The sequence below is a fragment of the Ailuropoda melanoleuca genome, chromosome 6 (genome assembly GCF_002007445.2).
Source record: "Ailuropoda melanoleuca isolate Jingjing chromosome 6, ASM200744v2, whole genome shotgun sequence".
In the NCBI taxonomy this organism is placed as follows: Eukaryota; Metazoa; Chordata; class Mammalia; order Carnivora; family Ursidae; genus Ailuropoda; species Ailuropoda melanoleuca.
Genome location: NC_048223.1, coordinates 6,612,791 through 6,632,098, shown reverse-complemented (window position 1 = coordinate 6,632,098; position 19,308 = coordinate 6,612,791). Strand labels below are relative to the sequence as shown.

Genomic DNA, 19,308 nt, shown 5'->3' with positions numbered 1-19,308 from the left:
CTCTCTCTAGGTCCCAACTCGAGGTTGGGGTTCCAGAAGAGCATCTACCTCCCCTGGGGCCCTCTATTAACGGAGCTCCTTCTACTCGTCCTCCCTGCTGCCTGTGACCAACTCCAACTCTTCCTTCAAGACCAAGTTTCCAGAGGCACAACCTCCTTCAGAAAACCTCTCCTGGCCTCCTCACCACTTGTCCGACTGCACTGAGGGACTCCCCGTCAGAAACCCAGCCAGGACATTCCTTGCCAATTTGCCTATCTGCCTTGCTTCCCCCTCCCATTACTTATCTTGGCGTCTTCTACTTAGCTTTGCATCCTGCTCCCTAACAGGCACATAGCTGCGGTTTCATCAACGTTTTTGAACTGAATTCGATGGTACCGATGTAACTGCCCTGACCCAGACACGGGGATGATGAGGTGATCTCACCAACCACAACGCTCCTCCTTCTAGTCAGGCTTTGAACCGGGGAAAAGCCCCCCAAATAGGTTTTCTCCTTTTCTGCACTGCCCCATCCCAGAAGTATTCTCCGAAAGATCATTCTTCTGGCGAAAGTGTGGGTTGGTAGGCTGGTTGTTGCCCACTGCTCACTCCTGAAGAGTTCGCCTGGAGTAGCTTGACCCACCCCATCGCCCCCTCTCCGCCTTCACGGAGGCGATCACTACCCTGAAGTTTGTGTTTATCCTTTCCTTTACCTATAGGTTTACCAATATATATGCACCGCTGAGCGCTGCACTGGACAGGTTTGCATACTTTTAAACTTTACATAAATGAAAGGGTATGGTGTGTATTTTTCTGTTATTTTCTTTCACACGCAACGCTATAACTGTGACATTCATCCTCTGTTCCCACTGCTGCATTGTGTGAACCAGAACACGGTTCGACTATTCTCTTGTTGATACACATTAGGCTATTTCCTCTGCCCTCCACTACAAACGGTATTGCTAAGAATATTCTTGTATATGTCTTGTAGTGCACGTGGGCAAAAGTGGCTTTAGTGGGCACACCAGGAGGGGAGGGTGCCTGCCCCACGCGAGGTCCCAGGATATATGCCCATTTTCAACTTTGTTAGATAATGCCAAGCCGATTTCCAAAGTCGTTGTACCAATTTACATTCTTTTCAAAGATTTAGTCACCGTGCAGCTTTCTTCTTTTGGGAATGCCTCTTTATGTCTTTTCTTTATAAATTTTTAGAATTTCTTGATATATTCTGGACCCAGGGGTCTTTGTCAAATATGTTACAGGTATCTGTTTCTGTTCTGTACCTTCTCTTTTCCCTCTCTTTAAGATATATTTTGATGAGCAGAAATTCTCATTTAAACTGTCAGTGCATCTGGAGTTGATTTTTGTGTGTTGCAATTTCAATTTTTCCTTATGAATAAAACTTATCCCTGCCTCATTTTTCAGTGGGGCCATTTTTTTTTTAACCAGCTGACCTGTGGGTCTCTGTGATGTGCCCCAGCTGCAGACATGTTGTGGGTATCTTTCTGGCCTCTCTTTGGTGTCTTCATTAGTCTGTTTGTCTATTTCTATTAAAACCACATCGTCTTAATTACGACAGTTTTCTGATACGGCTCCATCATGTAAGGCAAATCCTCCTGCCAGGTTCTCCTTCAGAACTGCCTTAGTGGCACCCCCTCCCCCACCCCCTTGCAATTTCATGAACATTTTAGAATCATGCTGTCATGTTTAATGAAAAACCAATTTTACTATTTTTAAATGACACTAATTCTTCCTATTCATGAGAAAGTATATGGCTCCATCTATTGAGGTCTTTTAAGATACCTTTGAGTAAGGTCTTATAATTTTCTCCACTAAGGCTTATACACAATTATTAGATTTATTTTTGAGTATTTTATATTTTTAGTTGCTATGAATATAATATCTTTTTAAAAATACAGACTTTTTTAAAAAAAGTAAGTTCCATGCCCAGCATGGACTCAATGTGGGGCTTGAACTCACAACCCTGAGATCAAGACATGAGCTGATATCAGGAGTTGGATGCCCAACCAACTGAGTCACCCAGGCGCCCCCCACATTTTGTATTCAAGCTTTTTAAGAAAACATATCCTTGAATAAATTGTTTCCAACAAATAAAAATTTAAATCTATAAGTCACACTTTCATCTGGTAATGTATACAATTATATTAATAGATTTTCTAAGTTCAAACCAACCTGGAATTCCTGGTTAGGGAGCCTTTTTTATACATTGTCATATTTGACTTAATATTTTTTCTTTTAAGACTTATTTTTCATCACATTCATAAGTAAGATTAGTCTTTAATATCCTTTTTTTTGGTTCTGTCCTTACCTTGTTTTGGTGTCAATCTATACGAGCTTTATAAAATCAGTTGTGGAACAATCCCTGTTTTTCTCTGGAAGAATCTGTATAGTGTGGGCAACATTTGCTCCTCAAATGTTTCTTAGAACTCATGGAGAAAAACAGTCTGGGCCTGTTTCCCCCTACCTCCCTTGATAGGAAGACTTTTAGCTGCAGATTAAGTTTCTTTAATGATTATCTGGCAATTCGGGGTTTTCCTTTTTCCTGTGTCCATATTTGCTTTTAAAACATGTATTTTCCCCAGTTGTGGATGTACTTGTCCGCTACTCATTCATTAGATTAAACCGTTAACAGGTTTTCAAATCTTCCACATCCCGATTTTCCATCTTTCTCCGATCGACAGTGAATTTATCAACTATTCAAAGAGATGTGTTAAGAATCCTCTTACTATAACAGTAGACTTTGCAGATCTATCTTTATTTCTGTTTTTTGCTTTACATATTTTTCTGTACATACAAGTTCACAGTTATTACACCTTCCTGATAAATTGTACCTTTTATCATTACATAGCAACTATTTTTAGTAATGCTTTCTGCCTAAAATCTACTTTTCTCCGGTATCAGTATAGTTATGCCAGTTTTCTTTCAACTGGCAGTTGCTTCCAATATCTTTTTCTGTCCTTTTATTCTCAAATGCTCTGTGTTCTTATTTTTTTGGCGATGTGTCTTATAAACCACATATACTGGATTTGTTTTATTATCCAGCCTAATAGGCTTTGTCTTCTCACTAATTATTTGATCCATTTGCATTTATTTTGATTACGCATAGATCTAGATATAATTCTACCATCTTATTCGTGCCTTTCACTTTTTGTCTTGCCTTTTTAAAAATGTTTCTCCTTTTCTCTTTTCTTGCCTTCCTTTGGAATGAACTTTTTTCTCATTTCATGTTTTCTCGTCACTGTTTTGGAAGTCAAAGACTCTAATGGTTGGCCTGAATTTAAGATCCACATTTACTTTAGCATATTATGCAGGTTAATAATATCTTCACCCTGTTCCTAAACAACACAAGGGCCTGCGAGTACCTCAGCTCTTAGGACCAGGATCTTTGCTCAGTGTTTCCTCCTGCAGCTCAGTCCTTTATTCAGTGACTGTTACCTTTCTGCCTGAAGTACAGAAAGTGAAGTTTCTTTAGTTAGGGTCTATTGGTAGAGAACTCTCTCAGCTCTTGTTTAATTGAAAAAGTCTTTTAATTTCTTTTATTCACAAATGAGAGGTTTTCCTGAGTAAATAATTCTAAAATGATAGTTATTTTGTCTCTGAATTTTGAGGATACCCTTCTAAGATCTTCTAACTTTCATTATTGCTATTGAGAAGTCAGATGTTAGGCTAATTGTCCCCTTCGTGAGAATCTGTCTTTTCTCTCTGGCTGTTTGCAACATCTCTCTCTGTTGTTCCACGGTTTTACTATAATACACGTAGGAATGGGTATATTAATATATATATTGCTTAGGATTTTTTGAGTTCTTGAATTTGATAATTGGTGTCTTTCATTTATAATGGAAAAACTCAGCTATTATTTCTTCAAACATTAAATTTCCTACATTCTCTATTTTTTTCTTATGGAACTCCAATTAAATGTATATTAGATCTTTGCATGCTAGCCTCTATGGCTCTTAACCTCTCTTTTATATTTTCCATCTATTGTCTTTTTATGCTATATTCCAGGTTATTATTTACACAACTATTTCTCAGTTCCCTAATTCTCTTTGGAGCTATGTCTTATCAGCTACTTAACACACGTATTCAGTTTCTTGTGTAAATTATGTCTCATATGTCTCAGTTCTAGAAATTTTATTAGGCTCTGTGTTAACTCTGATCACTTCTCAAAGTCTCTTGTTTCTTTGCCAGACTTATAATAATCTGCTCCTTCATTCTGTATGAATTTTTTTCTGTATTATAACTACTATATATGGCCTCTGTGAATCTGATTATACCGTTTGTTTCTGCTGGTTCTTGTTTATGTTGGCTTTCCCTTTACGTTTTGTGATTTTTTTTTTAAATTGGGAACTTATATTTCTTGAAACTTTATTTATAGGAATTATTAAAGCCTATATTAGATGCATTCTTCCAGACAGGATTTGTGTTTTCTCCTCTCAGTCTCTCTGGGAACTACCAAGTAGGAAACTTTAAATTCTTGACACAGTTTTTGTATATAGTCAGGTAGTGTAAATTCTAACCTCAAACTCATATGTGGACTGGGTTTTGGTTAGGAATTCTCACGAGAGACTACCTTTTCTTCCCTTTACCAAATGCCAAAGCCCAAACAGCCAATTTCCTTACTATTTCCCTTGGGGAGGAGGAGAATGAGTTCAGTCACATTGGTGTCACTTTCTATGGGTGCTTTCTTTATGTTCTGGTCTATGATCCAATCTCCTCCCTTGCCTGGACCCTGAGTTCTGTCCCCTATGTCTAAGCCTGGTCAGTTGTGAATGAAGTTCTAGGTTACCAAGAACTGGCACATGTCCTGAAGGAAGCTGCCACCTGCAAGTACTTATTTATGCTTTTGGATTTGGGCTTCTCAACATTTTTGACCTCTGATGAATTCTCTTATTTTTTGCCAACTGAGCAGCCCTTAAATTTTTTTTTTTTTTTAGCTTAGGAACACTGGTGTTTATTCCCGTATGATTTTAAAGGCTATCTTCTTTTCCATATTGCTAGGAAATGAAACTTGAAATTTTTTAAAAAAATATTTGAGTATAAAGGGAAGGAGAGACATGGCAGAAAAAGCTACAGCAGGATAGAGTCAAGAGAGTGTTCCTTTTTTTTTTTTTCTTAATTCCAGAGAACTTAAATTTATAGGCTATGGGAAAGAAAGAAAAAAAGGAGGCAGAGGTTAAAGATGGAGATGATGGAGAAAATAAAGAGGACTATTGGATAGAGGGAATTTTCAAGGCAGAAGAGGAGGTCAGAAGGAGGATACAGATGAAAAGACTGGCTTTGAATAGAGATGGGTGTGGTAGGCTGAAAAGTGGTCCCCCAAGATCTCCACATTGTAATCCTTGGAGCTTGTCAATATGTTACCTTATGTGCAAAGAGACTTTGCAGGTGTGATTCAATTAAGGACCTTGAAAAGGGGAGAGTATCCTGGGGCGCCTGGGTGGCTCAGTCGTTAAGCGTCTGCCTTCAGCTCAGGGCGTGATCCCGGGGTCCTGGGATCAAGCCCCGCATCAGGCTCCTCCCCTGGGAGCCTGCTTCTTCCTCTCCCACTCCCCCTGCTTGTGTTCCCTCTTTCACTGGCTGTCTCTATCTGTCAAATAAATAAATAAAATCTTGAAAAAAAAAAAAAAGAAAAGGGGAGAGTATCCTGGATTGTCTAGGTGGGCGCTAAATGTAACCACAGATGTCCTTAGAAGACAGAGGTTTGACTCCAGAAGAGGAGAAAGCAATACGAGGGCAGAAGCAGAGATAGGAGCCATGTGCTTTGACGATGGAGGAGGGAGCCACAGCCAAAATATGCAGCAGCTGAAATAGGCATGGAAACGGATTCTCCCCTCAGAGCTTCCAGAAGGAAACAGCCCTGCTGACAGCTTGCCTTTAGCCCAGTGAAAGTGATTTCAAACTTCTGACCTCCAGAACCTTAAGAGAATAAATGTATTGTTTTAAGCCACTCGGTTTGTGGTAATTTGTTACAGCAGCTATAGGAAAAGAATACAGAAGGAACACCTGCGCTGACAGCTTAGCAATGGGCCTTTCTCTAACACATTCAGCCGGAGAGTCAAATTTGGGTAATGTTCAAATTTTAACCAACTTGTATGTATTAAAAATTCTTAATATTATCAAACTTAATCTAAATGAATTTAAATCGAAAAATACCTTGCTCTAACTCAAATGCATCTAGGGGAAACACGGACATGCATGTAAAATCAAGTGATGCATATAATCTAATTATGTTTAAGCAACAGAGTAGAAGGGGTATTTAAATTGGCATAATGGTGACTTTGACAGCAAGCTGTAGTAATTTTTTTTTAAGATTTTATTATTTTTTTAATATCTCTACTCCCAACGTGGGGCTCAAACTTACAACCCTGAGGTCAGCTGTTGCAAGCTCCACCCACTAAGCAAGCCAGATGCCCTAAGCTGTAGTCATTTCAATCAACGCTTTCCCTAGTGTCGTATGTGAAGGTGGGAAATATTTTGCCCCCAAATAGAGTCATGTGTTGCACCAGTACAGATAGGGGAATTCAGCAACTTGCCCAATGTCACCCAGCAGGGAGTGACAGAGCTCTTAGCTCCATAAATGTTTGTAGATAAATACATGGTGACTTTCAGGCTCATCCAGCAACATTCTGAGCAACAACGTGAAGAAGAGTCACAAAGCCCAAAAGGCCCAGGACAGTTCTCTGACCAGGTAAAACCATCTGGGTCTGTCATGAGTGTCCAGATCTCCTTGTCTGGATCTCCAAATTTCAGCCCCCTGCTTTTTTCTCAGAACTTCTCCCATTCCACTCTGACGCCTGAGGTCACCTTTGCAGGGCAGGGACGTGTCCAGGTATCTGGCTAGCATCTGACTCTGGGGCCTCACCAACTCTGCTTCTGTTATCTGTCTGGCTGTCGAGGCCTCGCTACACTCATTAATGTTGCCTCACTCTGGGCCGGCTACTCTTTGTGCTGTATGGGACTCTACTGCCACAGAATCCAAGAACGTGTGAACAAAACAACAACAGCATAGAAACTTCCAGAAAATAAAATATAATTGGGCAACTGAATAAAAGAGAAGTTTAGAGCCGCTACAACACTAATGAAATAAAACAGGCACTACTTACGCGGGTGGACTATCGCCACAATATTTTCCGATCCTTTTCGCGTCATTGACTTCTCCACCATTGAACACAGCCACGAAATCGTATCGGCAATAGTTATCACGCTCAACATCAAACTTCTCAAATTTTAGTTCTATAAGCTTTAGAGAAAGTACAACATCAGAAATACCAAGATAGCGCTGAGGAAGCATCTCAAATGGAAATCTTCCTCTCCCCAGATCTGTAGGATTTTCCTTGGTAAAGAATGTGTTCATTCTGTTTGAATTATTTGTTTCTTGTTGTTTTCACATTTCTTCTCTAGTTAACAAAACTGCAGTATTCTTTATTTTTAATCATTCCAAAAGATCATCCTTAGTTAAGATCTTAACTTTAAGAGAACTGTTCATCTACAGTTACCAATGTATGGGAACACCATGTAACCCTAACAACCTCCATTAAGACCATAACTGGATACGCATTGGAGTGGGAAGCAGGGGTTTATAGCACCTTCCTTCTTCTCTGAGATGTCCCCGGTAGGTAGTGTGTGTTGAGGAGCGCCGTATGTATTACGTGTTTGTGTAGGTGAGGTGGCGGATAGAGTCGTTGCTCTTTCAAGGGAAGGACAATGACATTCCTATCGCGTGTAAGGAGGGAAATTCTTTAGGACCAGAGATTCAGGAAGTGGGGATTGACTGGGAGTCGTCTTGAAGTATGTTTGAAAAGTGTGCCTACCGAGTTGAGCACAGCCTACTTGGTGATGTGGTGGATTTCTGAAGAGGCTGCATGAAAAATAAACTGATAAAGTCAGTGTTAGATTTCTTAAGTAGTTCTTAATTTTTTTGCACTAGTGCCAATTGCAGTGTCCTAAGTTATTCAAGTCAATAGGAAGTTTTGGTTTAATACGTAATCATTCCCCTCACAGGCAGATTGTTCCAGAGCACCTCCTTTGTGTGAATCAAAGGAAATCTCACTGGGTTCATAAATACCCAGGGTACCCAGACAGCTGGTCCTTAACTTTTGCTGTACCCTCCCTGCTGCTTAGGGAAGATAATGGGCATTAATTCCTGATAGGACAGGCCCTTGTTATTAGCTAAGAAGACGCACATGCAATAATTGGATGGAGATGGTAACAGCAACAGCATCACAGAGGGACCAAAGGTAAATTTTGGCTTTGAACATAATTGCCACATATCTACGTATTTACCCACCTTTAAAAAGTCAGCACCAGTTACAGGTGAATAACAGCTTTTTCATATTTAGCACTGCTTTAAATTATATTAAAATTGTTCCTCTTTGGGTCCAATAATTTCTCACCAGTTAGTAATAAAATGCTTTCCAGATTATTAAAAATTGGCTGAACTTTCTCTACTTAGAAATTAGTCACATAACAACTTTTGGAGAGAAGATTTAAAAATAAATAAATAGGAGAATAAAGGGAAAAGCTATGATTAAAAAAATGAAGGTACATCTTTAATAAAAGAAAATGCTAATAGATTTACACAGAAATTACTTAGGACTTAATCTTCCCATTATATTTCTGTGATTTCAGGCATTAACAATAGTGATTAAAAACTCACTTGGCTGAAGCCAAAAATCACATTAGTAAAATGAAACCCAAATTTAAATTTAAATAATCAAAGAGATGAGCAATGGAAGAGACATGCTGAATTGTAATCTGCAAGCATAATTAAGCTGAAATTATTTAGGCTAATATATTTACAAATGTCACAGAAAGAAAAATGACCAGTACAATCTCAAGAATTACATAATGGCTTAAATGCTGAGAAATGTGATTTTTTAAAGTGTTATTTTAAACTATAAAAAAATTCAACAAATTTATAGACTCTTTCATCATTAAGTAAATGACCATATTTTTATTCTTAAAAATAAAACTGAGTTTGAGGTTACGATCAAAGTGTGTATGTGTGTGTATGTGTGTGTGTGTGAGTTCAAATCACTAACTTGCATGGTATATTTGCCTGAATAATTTTCCATTAGAAAATAAAAATATAGCAAATAGTATTTGTGTAAGTGATACCAAAGATCAGTTAAGAAAATTTTTTAAAAGACTTATTTATTTATTTATTTGAGAGAGAGAGAAAGAGTGTGTGCACACGAGTTGGGGGACGGGGCAGAGGGAGAGAAGCAGACTCCTTGCTGAGTGGGGAGTCTGACACTTCGATCCCAGGACCCTGAGATCATCACCTCAGCCTAAATCAACAGTGGGTCACTAAACCAACTGAGCCACTCGGGTGCCCTAGAAAAGTTTTTTTTTTTAAAGGTATGGTAATGTTCACCATCTAGTGTTTGAGTAAAGTCTGTAGTGTTTGTAACAATAATTTTTTAAAAGTTATTTTCCCAAGTCCACAAAGTAGACTTGGTCTATTCCCATGCTACATAATGTCCTGCAATTCATATCTGAAAGTCGTTCCCAGAAATGGTAAAATTTCATATAACCACAAACTAGTAAGCACTGGAAAACCAGACCTTCTCTGTTGTTTTACAGCAATGAATCAAGTTATTTGTGGGGAACCTGCACAAATTTTATGTTAACAACCAAAAAAATGCCCACGAAGCAGATTAGCTCTCAGACTGGTTCTTTGAGGGGAAGCTGTGCTGTGCTTGCATCGGCTGTGTCCAGGTCAAGCCATCACAATGCATTTGCTACATGAACAAACGGTAACGTGAAACGTACATGTGCTTGGGGATCCTTATCCTCCCACACTCGGTCACTGCTGCTTATAACATCTTACACAGGGGTCTACAATCTCACAGGGATTTGCTTACTATTTGTATTGAGATTTGAAAATTGTATTTATATACTAGGAAATTAAATGCATGACTTTCGCAAGTCAAATAGTGCAAAAGCAATTTTAATCTGGGTCTTTGTATGAAGAAATACCTGTGTCCAGCAGGGCCTTCCTCACCCTGCATGCTCAGCTCTTGAGAGATGGGCCCCTCGCACCACCTAGGCAATTCATACATGCATACATGCTTTCTTCATATTTTTCGGGGATCTTACCTGATTCTTTGGGGCTACGATGTGCCACACACAAGTGACTCCTGCAGGGTAATCTCGGTCTGGCCAGTTGGGGGTTTTAAAAGAGCCGGAAGGTCTTTCAAGGCGTCCTCCACAATACTGATCCCCTGAATTTTTTAAGTATGAAAAAGAAAAATCCAAGTTTATTCCTGCTACAGGTTATGGCAATGCAACCGTAAGGAGACTGGGAATTTGAAATATTGGTAATAATACAGTGAATAAAGGCAATGGCAGAAGCTCTTAAATTTTTTCTTAAAATATGGTTACACAGTCTCCTACACATCCCCTACCCCCGCCACACACACTGAATGATCTCTGTTACTTGACATAGCACATCAGCACAAGAGAGCGAAGGAGTGGAGTCAGGGCTATAGCTTCTTTCTTTTCTTTCTTTCCTTTTTTTGGTCAAGTAAAGACAAAACATTTGGGCATGAATTCATTCAGAAATCATGCTGGCTCAACAAATTACATAGATTTTAAAGAACCCTCAAGGCAGAGGTATTTATTAATGGGATAAAAATGCATGCCAATGGACAAAATTTGAATTAGTTGGCATAGAAAACTCTCATTACCAGAAAACTCTGTATGCTACACATCTTTAATAATTTTTAAGAATAATTTTTTTTAAAGATTTTATTTATTTATTTAACAGACAGAGAGACAGCCAGCGAGAGAGGGGACACAAGCAGGGGAGTGGGAGAGGAAGAAGCAGGCTCATAGCAGAGGAGCCTGATGTGGGACTCGATCCCATAACGCTGGGATCACGCCCTGAGCCGAAGGCAAACGCTTAACGACTGAGCCACCCAGGCGCCCCAAGAATAATTTTTGTTTGTAAAAACAGTGCTTATAAATTTTGAGCAATACAGAAGAGCATCAAGAAGAAAAAGAAAATTACCCCAAATCCAACCACCTAAAACTAACCATAACTAATATTTGAGAAACATCATTTCAGACATCTCCATGCATATATACTGATAGGTTGACAGGACTAATTTCAGAATGATATTTTAATACAAAGTTCTAAATTTAATTTTATTTGAATTTAACTAGCAAAAACTGAATTGAAACTAAGGGAACTAATATACTTTAAATTAAATATTTATTTGACACAGAAGATAATCATGCTTAAAAGGCATCTCTAAGAAAATGCATTATAAAAATTGAGGTTGGATAATTTCTAAAACTTTTTATTCATGGAAAATTTCCAGTAGATTCAAAGTAAATAGAAAAATATAATGAGCTTCTATGTAACCATCACCCAATTTCAGTAATTAAGTATTATCATTCTACTGTTATTTTATTCATACCACTATCCAATCCCCACCACCACTTTTATTCATTATTATTATTATTATTATTATTATTACTATTTTAGAGATTTCAGGGAGGTAAATTCATGTACTGTGAAATGCACAGACATTAGCTGTACGAAGTGGAAAAATTAATCTCCTTGTGTGAGCCGCACTCCCATGACCATACAGAATCCACTTCCCACCAAACTCCTGTATCTCTTCCCAGTCTGCCGACTCTCCACACCACTTTTCTGAAAAATTTCACCATAGACTAGTTTTATTCTAGACCTTCATATACACGGAATCACGTACTGTGGACTCTTCTGCGTCTGGCTTCCCCTGCTCGTTAGCACAACGTCTGAGATGCGCTCATGTTGCCGTGTGTATTGGTAATTTGTTCTTTTGCTCCGCTGGGTGATTCCACGGTTGGACACACGATTTGTCTACCTCTTCTTCTGTGGACATTTGGGTGTTTCCAGTTTGGGTTATCGTGAATGAAGCTGCTGTGAACAGTTTTGTACAAATCTCTCTGTGGACATGCATTTTCATTTTTCTTGCACAAATACCCAGGAAAGCAATTCCTGGGCCAAGAAGAGATGGAGATGTTTAACTTCAGAAGAAACTATGGAAGATTTTCCCCTCGAGGCCGTAGCATGTTACACGTCTCCAGGCGCGAGCACTGCCGTGGTAGCGCATCCCTGCCACCATCTGAAGGTGTCAGTTGGTTTAGCCAACCTCGCGTGTTTGTAATGGGATCTCAGTGTGATTTTGGCTTGCATTACCTTGTTAACGAAAGATGCTGAGCAGTTTTTCATGTACTTATTAATCATTCATGAATCTTCCTTTGCGAAGTGTCTGTTCAAGGGCTTGCCTATGTTCGTATTTATTGGTATCTTTATTATTTTTAATAATGTTTGCATGATACTTATTTTTCCATCTTTTTACGTTCAACCTAGTTTGTCTTTGTATTTCAAGGGCTTTCTTGTTGTGGACAACATATAGTTAGGCCTTGCTTTCTAATCTCTGTTTTCTAACTAGAGTATTTAATCCTTGGCAATGACTGTATTTATTGATATGCTTGGGTTTGGTGCACCATGTGCTACTTTGCTCTATTTGTCTCACCTTTCTCTTGTTCCATCTGTTCTTCCTTTCCTGCCTTCTTTGGGTTAGTTGAGAAATTTTAGTATTCTGTTTTAACCTTTTGGCTTTTAGCGATAACTCTTGCATTTTTAATGGGTACTCTAGGGATTACAATGTGCATCTTTAATTTATCACAATCTGCTTAGAGTTAATATTGCATTTCTTCACGTATTGTGTGTGTGTGTGTACGTGTGCGTGTGTGTACGCAACAGTTAAGTTCCATTTACCTCTCCTTTACCTATACCTTTGCTCTATTATTGTCATGTATATTATATCATACATCCCACAGTACAGTGTTAAAGGGGTGTGGGTTTTTTTTGTTCTGTTTTGAACAGATACATGTAAAGAAATTAAGAACTGAAAATAACATAGAGTCTTTTATATTTACCATTTCCAGTGGCCTTCCATTACCTTTTGTGTTACCCCGTGCGTCCATTTCCCTTCAACTTGAGGAACTTTCTCCAATATTTCTTGTGATGCAAGAAATGTCCTTAATTCACTCTCATTTCTGAAGACTGGCTATAGAATTCTGGGTTGACAGTTTTACTCCAGCACTTTAGGAATGCCGTCCTGTGGCCTTCTGGCCTCTACTGTTCCTGATGAAAAGAAATCCATCCTTCACACCATTCTTTCCTTGTATGTGATTTGATTTTCATCTTATTGATTTTAAGATTTTCCCTTTATATTTAGATTTCTGTAATTTTGATGTTCCACAGTGTAGCTTTATTTTTATTTATCCTGTTTGGGGTTTGTTGATCTTCTCGGCTCTATAAATTAATGTTCTTCACTAAATCTGGGTAGCCTCCAGCCATAATTTCTTCAGATGTTTTTCCTGCACTACTCTCCCTCTCTTCTGGGATACAAATTATACACGTTAGACCACTTGATATTGTCTCATCGGTCTCTCGGGCTCTTTTTCTTTCATCTTTTTCCTCCTGGTTCTGCAGATTGGATCATTTCTATTCAGATCCACGGACTCCTCTACCATCTCCAATCTGCTTGTAAGCCCACCAGGTAAATTTTTAAATTTCCGATTCTGTATCTTTCAGTTCTAGAATTACTCTTTTATTCTTTTTTATAGTTTATAGTTTTACAGTTCTGTTTCTTTTCTGAAATTCTCAATCTGTTTACTTACTATACGTCTATTCCCTTTAAATCCTTAGACATAGTTATAATAGTTGCTTTAAAGTGCTTGTCTCACAAGGCAAGAAATAACAATTGTTGGAGAGGATGTGGAGAAAGGGGATCCCTCCTACATTGTTGGTGGGAATGCAAGTTGGTACAGCCACTCTGGAAAACAGTGTGGAGGTCCCTTAAAAAGTTAAAAATTGAACTACCCTATGACCCAGCCATTGCACTACTGGGTGTTTACCCCAAAGATACAGACGTAGTAAAGAGAAGGGCCATATGCACCCCAATGTTCATAGCTGCATTGTCCACAATAGCCAAATCATGGAAGGAGCCGAGATGCCCTTCAACAGATGACTGGATTAAGAAGCTGTGGTCCATATATACAATGGAATATTACTCAGCTATCAGAAAGAACGAATTCTCAACATTTGCTGCAACATGGACGGCACTGGAGGAGATAATGCTAAGTGAAATAAGTCAAGCAGAGAAAGACAATTATCATATGATTTCTCTCATCTATGGAACATAAGAACTAGGAGGATCGGTAGGGGAAGAAAGGGATAAAGAAAAGGGGGGTAATCAGAAGGGGGAATGAAACATGAGAGACTATGGACTATGAGAAACAAACTGAAGACTTCAGAGGGGAGGGGGTGGGGGAATGGGATAGACTGGTGATGGGTAGTAAGGAGGGCACGTATTGCATGGTGCACTGGGTGTTATATGCAACTAATAAAGCATCGAACTTTGCATCGGAATCCGGGGATGAACTGTATGGTGGCTAACATAATATAATAATAAAATAAAAAAAATAAAGTGCTTGTCTCAGAGAAAGACAATTATCATATGGTTTCTCTCATCTATGGAACATAAGAACTAGGAAGATCGGTAGGAGAAGAAAGGGATAAAGAAAGGGGGGGTAATCAGAAGGGGGAATGAAGCATGAGAGACTATGGACTCTGAGAAACAAACTGAAGGCTTCAGAAGGGAGGGGGTGGGGGAATGGGATAGGCCAGTGATGGGTACTAAGGACGGCACATATTGCATGGGGCACTGGGTGTTATACGCAACTAATGAATCATCGAACTTTACATCAAAAACCAGGGATGTACTGTATGGTGATTAACANCAAAAACCAGGGATGTACTGTATGGTGACTAACAATATAATAGAAAAATATTATTATAAAAAAAATAAAAATAAAGTGCTTGTCTGCTAACTGCCACATCTGCGTTATCTCAGGATCAGTTTTTATTGACTGCTTTTTTCCTTGAATACAGATACACTTTTCTGGTCTTATCGCATGACTGGATACCGGATATTATGAATGATATATTATAGAGACTCTAGATACTGTTGTGTTCCTATGAAAAAGGATTTGCGTTCTAGCAGGCATTTCACTCAAGCTCAAAGTCTGTCTCTCTGGCCATGGCAGCCACTGTAATCTCTGTTCACATTCATCTTCCAGCTGATGCTTCTGTGCCAGGCCAGCAGAACTCTCTGCACACATGGAGTCTGGCTGTGAGCCAAAGATCTAGGTGACTTTCATATGTATATTTTATGCCTCAATTCCTCTGTAGCTTCCAGCCAGCATTTCCTCCCAAACTTTCTGGCTGCCCTTATCAGCCCCAGATCCTGTCCTCTGACATCTCAAACCAAAATGCTGCGCAACAGCCTGAAGCAAGAGCAGATTAGGAAATACCCTCAAGCCCAAAGCTCCAAATTTAACCCAGCTGGCCCACTGCAGTTATCTCTTCAGGGTAGAGGTTTCTACCCATGGGTGCTCCTATGTACCGACATGAAAATACCCCATACGTAGTTTTAAGTGAAAAAAAAAGTTGTGAAACAATATGAATGTACACCGCACTTAGAGTTTTAAAAAAGCTACTGCAAAAGAATATATATGTGAGTGTACATGGAAAGGTATGGGAACCACCAGTCATGGCTCTTTCTAAGAGGGAACGCTGATGGAGTGAAGAGGTATGTGTCTATATCCGTATGTGTATGTGTATGTAAGCTTCACATTTTTACTCCAGGAATCTCTATATTTGAATTTTGGTAAGAATTACATGAGCTTTAAAAAAAGAGACCCTTTTGAATGGTCTCTTGGTGGTTCGGTGGCTTTATTAGCTCCGTTTGAGAGGAACTGCTCGTAAACTTCAGGTTAGAGGAGAAATCACATATAAAGTGCCTGGGACGGAGCCTAACACACAGGAAGCATCCAATAACTGTGAGCCATTATTATTGCCAGGATTGCCATTACGTGGAAACAGTACCTCTTTCGTTTGGTTCAGCAGCAGAGAACATGGCCATGAAGCCATTCCCAGCGGTGTTGGCATCCGAAATCATCTGCACCATCATCTTGTTACCACTGGACACAAGCGCTCCTGGCCGAAACGTGCCACAGAAGCGCCCAATACGCTGGCCGTTGGTGTGACCATTGTACACATCCACAAAGTCATAGCGGCACAGGTTGTCACTCTCAAGATCTATGAATCGGAAATTAAGAACTACCACTTTTCCCTCGGGAACCTGTAGAGAAAAGCACCAGTTGGAAAACCATGTCATGAAAACAGTATCTGAAGTCTTCTCGTCTAGCCAATTATTAAAGCGAGCAGATAAAAGTATAATACCCAAGATGATGCTTTTCTTCCCTCAAATCTGAACTCAGAAAAGGTTTTCTACCATAATGAATTCCTAATAAAATATCAGTATTTAATTGTCTTTTGACAAATACCACAATTCATGAGGGTACACAATCTTATTCCTAAGAAGTTTATCTCAACAAAGTTGCAAAATGTTAGGTCAGTCTTATTAATTGGTAAGGCATTGCTTACAAAGAANTTGTCTTTTGACAAATACCACAATTCATGGGGGTACACAATCTTATTCCTAGGAAGTTTATCTCAACAAAGTTGCAAAATGTTAGGTCAGTCTTATTAATTGGTAAGGCATTGCTTACAAAGAATACCAGTCCTGACTGGACCTCAGCACACATGCACCCGGAGATATTGCCTGGCAAAGAAACATTTGAAATATCATTCTTCACAAATAATCCAATAGGATAATCTCAATATGGAGAATGCTTCTATGAAGTTACAACTGAAGGGATTGTTTGGCAACTCTTATAGATAGTTGATAATTCAGTTTGGGTCCTGAAAAATCCAGATCAACTATTTATACTGATTATGCTGAGTAATTACTGAATCATCTCTTCTCAGAGTCACTGAGTTTTTGTTTTCCACATGAAAACTTTACATACTAGGCAACCTTGAAACACAATGCACTGCTGAAAAAGATGAGTTTTCACTTTCTCATACAACTTTCTTCACCATAATTTCCTCCATATAATTCTTATCATGCTTCCCTCCTTGTTCCCTGAACAGGTAGAAAAAATGGTTACAAGCATTTGGCAGGATTCTAACAAAAGCCCCATTTCTTGTCCAGTTCACACCATCTTTTAATTTATTCATCCAAGTATTTGGTCATAAAGTCTTACAATCAGATTTGTTTTACTTTTTCAAGTAGATGAGATCCCCACTGAATGGCATAAGAATTTCATTTTACAGATGACAAAAAGTCAGTGATTCAAAAGGCAAAACAAACCCACAACCACCAACAGTGGTTGGCTTATATTCATCTTAAGTAATTATCTCATACTCAAGGGTCAATAGATGCTTTAATATAAACATGGCTTCCCATGTTGGTGAGTTCAGTGCCATAAAGTTTTTTTTTTCTTTCTTTCTGTGATAAGATGCAGTGTTTCAGTGCTATTTGCCTTTTGTGTCAAAGACATACACACCCCATTGGCAGAAAGTAGTGCGGTAGTCTCAAAAGGGTATTTTGGCTTTGTCATGCTGTATTCTAATTGCTAGGAGCTTATCTTACTCGTATGAGTATTAGAAGTTCCAAAGCCGCTGCCTATGAAGCTGAAAGCAGAAAATGCAATTTAATTTTTAAACATTCTCACCGAGATACCTCTTGAAGAACTCCTCTGGGTTTTTGTTGTTGTTGTTCTATTTATTTATTTTTTTGCATGCAATCTCTAGTTAGCCTATGATCAGAAAATTACAAAACTGTGATGCCACATCTGTAATCTTAAATATAAGCAATCTATCAATCACTGAAAATCTTCCAGCCAAAAAAACCATTCCGNTTGGCAGAAAGTAGTGCGGTAGTCTCAAAAGGGTATTTTGGCTTTGTCATGCTGTATTCTAATTGCTAGGAGCTTATCTTACNCTGGCAGAAACTGTAGTGCGGTAGTCTCAAAAGGGTATTTTGGCTTTGTCATGCTGTATTCTAATTGCTAGGAGCTTATCTTACTCGTATGAGTATTAGAAGTTCCAAAGCCGCTGCCTATGAAGCTGAAAGCAGAAAATGCAATTTAATTTTTAAACATTCTCACCGAGATACCTCTTGAAGAACTCCTCTGGGTTTTTGTTGTTGTTGTTCTATTTATTTATTTTTTTGCATGCAATCTCTAGTTAGCCTATGATCAGAAAATTACAAAACTGTGATGCCACATCTGTAATCTTAAATATAAGCAATCTATCAATCACTGAAAATCTTCCAGCCAAAAAAACCATTCCGAGCTACATTAATTTAATGTTGATTGTCCTTGCATGATAAGTGACTGTAGTAAATGTGTAGATAAACTGTGTGGAGGGCAATTCGAAGCTCTGAGACTCTTCCGTCCACAGAGTAAAAAAAAGGGAAGAGGTAGAAGGATTGACCCCTGGGGCACTCTGAGGTCACCAGGTGCTCTAGAAATGGTCAAACCAAGCTAGAGCCTGAGTCAGGAAGTAGGAACAATCAGAAGGGTGTGGTACTCAGAAGCCGAGTGAAAAGAGTGTGTTCAAGGAAGAAGAACTAGTCAGCTGAGTCACGTGTGGCTGCAGAGTCAAGGAAGACAACTGAGAAACGCCCCCGGGTTTAGTAACCAGAGGTCACTGGTGACTCTGACAAAGCTGTTTTGGGAGCAGCAGGGATAAAGTCTGGAGAGAGAAGGATCAAGAGAAAATGGGTGAGAGGAATTGGTGATAATGAATAGGGACAAGCTTTTCAAGGAGCTTTGCTGGGAAGATGAACACAGTAATATGTAGCTAGCTAGAAGAGGGGGTGGGAGTCAAGGCAGGATAGTTAAAATGGGCTGTATTAAGGCTCATTTGCATGCCAATGGGAATAATTCCACAAAGAGCGCAAAATAGATAAAGTAGGAGAGAGGGAGAGTTGCTGGAGAAATGTCATTGGGTAGGCAATTTGCTCTAAGGCACAGATGGGGTGGGGGTGGTCCTTAGAAAGGAGCATGGACATTTGTGGCTAGCAAGAGGAGGAAAGGCAGGGGCAGGTGGGGTTGTAGGTGAGGCTATGAGAGCAGATGAAATTTTTCTTCTGTGGAATAGGAAAAAAAGTCATCAGCAGCAAACATGGATGTGAGAGGAGCTATCAGGAGTCTGAGAACAGAGGAGAGGTGCGTAAATGGATTAAGGAAGTGTGGCAGGAGTGTCAGGAGTGCTGAGGGCCCACTTGAGATACATGAACTAAAAGTGAGGCCTCTCTGCATGGCTGTGGTTTTCCCTGGCCCCGCGCAGCCCCCTGGGTGGAGGTGCAGAGCAGGTGGAGGGTCGGACTT

At 39.3% G+C, this 19,308-nt stretch overlaps 1 protein-coding gene across 1 annotated transcript in view; it reads right to left on the bottom strand.

The window, feature by feature from the left end:
* PCOLCE2 (procollagen C-endopeptidase enhancer 2) overlaps positions 1 to 19,308 on the bottom strand; it is a 78,556-nt gene that overhangs the window by 11,282 nt on the left and 47,966 nt on the right. The window contains exons 4-5 of the mRNA XM_034661879.1: positions 10,099 to 10,223; positions 7,101 to 7,237 (exon numbers count right to left, since the gene is read on the bottom strand). Of these exons, the coding sequence (XP_034517770.1) occupies positions 7,101 to 7,237; positions 10,099 to 10,223 (262 nt within the window). The remainder of the gene's footprint in view (positions 1 to 7,100; positions 7,238 to 10,098; positions 10,224 to 19,308) is intronic.